This window comes from Penaeus monodon, chromosome 10, assembly GCF_015228065.2.
Source record: "Penaeus monodon isolate SGIC_2016 chromosome 10, NSTDA_Pmon_1, whole genome shotgun sequence".
In the NCBI taxonomy this organism is placed as follows: Eukaryota; Metazoa; Arthropoda; class Malacostraca; order Decapoda; family Penaeidae; genus Penaeus; species Penaeus monodon.
Window position 1 is genome coordinate 14,779,797 of NC_051395.1, and position 5,000 is coordinate 14,784,796.

The window sequence follows — 5,000 nt, forward strand, 5'->3', positions numbered from 1 at the left end:
TTTGATGAACAAACATTTTAATTTAATTTATGAAATTGACTTAAAACAGAATGGGCATTTGGTTTTAAAAAGATTTGCAGAGTCAGTTTAGAATTATGTTTTTACTTATTTTGATTTTGTGTTACATGAATATTCCAGAAGATAATTAGCTTTCCAGTCCTCTCATAAATTCACACAAAGTTGTGAGTATATACCTTCTATATATCTATAGTAACACGCACGATTTAGACAAGGTGGTGTTTGGTTGGGTTGTTACTCATAGAAATTATTGAGCACTTCAGGTTGTTATCTTTTCTTCATTACTTTTTTCTCACATTTGCATCGTAATTTTGAAAAATTTTGATTTCCAAAGAAAGGGTGATGGTAACTTCTTTTTTTTTCTATGTGGTACGGTTTATGTAAATTCATTTGTATAACAATGTGTATATATGTTATATATATATATATATATATATATATATATATATATATATATATATATATATATATATATATATATATGTATATCTTAGTTGCCTTGCACCCCGTTTTTATTTTTGTGTGCATGATATGCTTGCTTAGAGGAAAGAAAAGGAAAAAAGTGAGATATAATATGATTAGATATTAGATAGCCCAGTTAAAGGGGACCTTTTTGATATTCTATAAAATAGAAAAAAGAAAGAAAGAAAAAACAGTAATGAGGTATATTGAGATTAGATATTTCAGCCAGAGGCTTTTTTGTGAATTTTTCTCTTCTGTATATTTTATCCCAGACGAAAGCGGTCCTGCCCCAACCACAAGACCTCCAGGTTTCTTTGAGAGGATTGGCAGCCTCCTCACATTCACTCTAAATTAGAAAGTATTCTTGTGTTATTAGTGTCCATTTTGTTATTATTATTTTTACATGTACTTGTTTATTTTGTTTTAAGTATAGGTGGTTTGTAGTTAGGTCAGTAAGTCATCTTATTATGCTGTTTTACTTTTACGTGGAGAATCTCTTCTGTAATGCTGTTCCATTATGTTTTCAAAATTTTAGTGTAATTACCATAAATTTTATTTGATGATTATTGTTGTAATATTTACATATTTATTTAGAATGACAGCAATGATGATAGAGATTGAAAACACACTTATACAACCACAGTGATAGACAGTTCGTGTAAAAGCAAACTTTTCTGTTAACTTATTTTATCAACTGAATGAGTTCAGGGGAATTCTGAGAGATCTATAGTGAAGGATTAATTTATTTTTACTGATCTGCTTGGTTCATTTTACTTAGCAAACACTCACAATTTGTGCAGGGATATTAGTCTTTAGATGGTAATGCCAATGTATTTAGTTTTGATATTTACTGGATGTAGTGGGATTTTATTCCCTAATTGTAGAGGTCTGGTGTATTGATGAGTGAGAGGTATTTTCATTTCACTTCTTTCATAATACTGTAGTGCTAACAATGTGTAGGGGTATTCAGGACTGGAACTGTATGATGTACTTGTTAATGCTAATAGGAACTCTTTTTTTTGTTATGGAAGTTATACTGGAAGTATTTGTTATTTATTTTGGTAGCAGTTGTAAACACAGTACATACTGGCTTTATTTGTTGTTATTTATTTTAGTAGCAGATGTAAGCACAGTACATAAAGTGTTACCTTTAAATTGGCTTCTCATTACCTTATTCTTATTTGTCTTGTAGGTTGAAATAAATTTTCTGATTCAGAAATGGAGCTTTTACTGCATGTAATTATGCAAATTATTTACATAGTTTCCTTATTTTGCAGATTAATGGATAAATAATTTTGTATTATGGTACATATTCATCATATGAAAAATCTTCAGTAAAAAGGTTATATTATTCATTTAGTTTCTCATAGTATTTAATTACTGCCATTTAGAGGAAGAAATATAAACTGTTTATATACATAGCTTGCTCATTGTTTGTTTGAAAACTTGGGACATTGAATTGTAAATCAAAATGATATTAGTATTTTGTCTTTCTGTTTATTGATTATGGACTGTTTCTTATGTGACTATTAAATATATATATATATATTATATATATATATATATTATAATAATATAGATATATATATAATATATATAATATTAATATAATATATATAATATATTTTACAAATAAAATAATATATATATATAATTATATAATATTATATTATATATTAATATATATATATTATATATATATATATTTAAAAATTTTTTTTGGGCAAAAAACAAAAATTTGGTTTTTTTTTTAAAGGGGAAAAATTTTCCAAGGAATTTTTTTTTGGGGAAAAACTGTTAAAGGGGAATTTTGTTAAACTTTTTTTTTTTTAATTTTGGGCTAAAAAAAAGGGAACCTTTTTTCTTTTTTTTTTGTTAAAAAATTGGGGGAAAGGTTTTTTAAACGGGGGGGGGGGAAAAAAAAAAAAAAAAAAAAAAAAAAAAAAAAAAAAAAAAAAATTATTTTTATTTATTTTTATTTTTTTTTTTTTTTTTTTTTTTTTTTTTTTTTTTTTTTTTTAACGAAAAAAAAAAAAAATGAAATTTTAAAAAAAAAAAAAAAAAAAAAATGGGAATGAGGGAATTTAAACCAATAAATTTTTCCTTTTTTTTGGGGTTTTTTTTAAGGGGTCAATTCAAAAACAAACTTAAATTAAAAATTAATTTTCAATTCCAAATTTAATTACTTTTTGGGGAAAAGAAATTCCTTTTTTTAAAGGGTTGCCATTTTTGTTTGAAAAACGGGGATGCAAAGAAATAAAAAATTAAGTTTTGTTTTTTGGTTTATGTTAAAGGAGGGTTTTCAAGTCTTTAAATTTTGATAAATAATGAAAAATTCAGAAGAAAAGATATAATTTTATTAAATTATTAAATATTAAAGAATAAAAAATTTTTTTTATAAAAATTTATACTAATTTTATAATTATTATATATATAATAATGTTTAATTTTTTTTTTTTTTTTTTTTTTTTTTTTTTTGGAAAAAAATTTAAAAAAGTTAAAATTAAAAAAAAAAAAAAAACAAAAAATGGAAAAATGCCCCAATTAAATTTTTTTTTTTTTTTCCCCCTTAACCCCATGCTCAGAAACTTTAATTTAAAAAATTAACAAAAACCCCTAAAACAAAAAAACCACCCACCCAAACAACAACACCAACAACACAAACAAAAAGGAAACCAAAAAAATTTTTAAAACAACAAACCAACGAACAAAAAAACACCACCAAAAACAGATCCATTTTTTAAGAATTTTTAAATTGGGTTGTTTTTATAATATACTCATTATTCCCCTTTAATTAGTTATGTATATAATTTATTTTTTCTAAATATTTATTTTTTAAAAATTTTTAAAATTTTATTTATAAAATATTAAAAGGGTTAATAAATATTTATTTTAAATTTATTTTAATAATATAATATTTTTTTTTAATTATCAAAATAAAACCCAAAAAAAAAAAACAAAAAACAAAAAACCCAAACAAAAAACCACCCCAAACAAAAAAAAATAAAACAAAAAAAAAAAAAAAAAAAAAAAATATATTTATCAAAAATTAATTTTTGGTTATCTATAATATAAATATTTATATTATTATTATATATAATATAATATATAATATATATATATATATATTTTATTTTATAATATATAATATATATAAAAATTTATAAAAATTTGATTTTAAATATATATTTTTTTATTTTTTTTTAATATATAAATATAATATATATATATACATATAAAATTTATATAAACAATATATACATATATATCATAATATTTTAAAATTTTTATCTAAAATTAAATTATATATATATAAAATTTTAAAATTAATTTTATTTTAAATAAATATATAGTTTCTATACATATATATATATATTTTATATAAAATATTTTAAAATATAATAAAATATAAAAATATTATACATATAAAAATTTTAATATATAATATATTAAACTAAAATTTTAATTAAAATAATATATATATAAAATAAAAAATATATATATATACAATTAAAATTTAAATTTATATTATATATATATATTATATATATATATATTATATATTTAAAAAAAAAAATTAAATATATTTTATATATATATATTTAATTTAAAATCTTTAAAATTTATATAAAATATTTTATATATTTATAAATATATTAATCCTATAAAATATTATATATTTTAATATATATTTATATTTATTTTATTTTATATATATATATATTTTATATTTATAAAATATTATTTTTTAATTTTTTAAAATACATATATAAAATAATTAATAAAAAAATATATATATATATTATATTATTATATATAATATAATATAAATAAAAAAATATATATATATTAAAAATTTATATATATATTTTAAAATATATTATTATAAAATAAGATTATATTAAAAATATTTTAAAATTTTTTAAAATTAATAAAAAAATTTTATATAAAAATAATATAGATATATTTTTAATATATTATATATATAAAAATATATATATTTTTAATCTCTATATATATTATATTTATATTTTTATAATCTAATTATTTATAAAATTATTTATTTTATATTATCTATTATCAATTTTTAAAATATAGATTTTATTATTATATATTATATATATTATATATTTAATTTTTATATTATAATTTTTTTTTTATATTTTTTTCTATATTTTATATTTCTTATATTTTCTTTTTATTTATTTTATAATTATAATATATACAATTTTTTATTATTTTAATATAATATATATTCATATATAAAATATATATTATAAATAAAATTATATATTTTATAATTTTTTATATAACAATTTATATATATATTTTATATAAAATATATATAATTTTAAGAAAAAATTTATAAAAATACATAAAATATATAAAAATTTTATATAATTATAAAAAATAAAAATATATATAAAAAAGGTTTGGTAAATATTTTAAAATATATATATATATATAGAAAAATATATTATATAAAAACATATATAAAAATATTATATATCAATAGAAAT

The 5,000-nt window shown here is 17.2% G+C and overlaps 1 protein-coding gene across 4 annotated transcripts in view; it reads left to right on the forward strand.

Moving 5' to 3' along the window:
* LOC119577876 (peptidyl-glycine alpha-amidating monooxygenase B-like) overlaps positions 1-5,000 on the forward strand; it is a 101,171-nt gene that overhangs the window by 88,657 nt on the left and 7,514 nt on the right. For 2 of the 4 annotated variants that reach the window (XM_037925503.1, XM_037925502.1), the window contains one exon: positions 753-1,635. The exons of the other annotated variants lie outside the window; for them this stretch is intronic. In XM_037925503.1, the coding sequence (XP_037781431.1) occupies positions 753-835 (83 nt within the window). In that variant the 3' untranslated portion in view covers positions 836-1,635. Of the gene's footprint in view, positions 1-752; positions 1,636-5,000 lie in introns of those variants that run through there. 4 annotated transcript variants of the gene reach the window in all.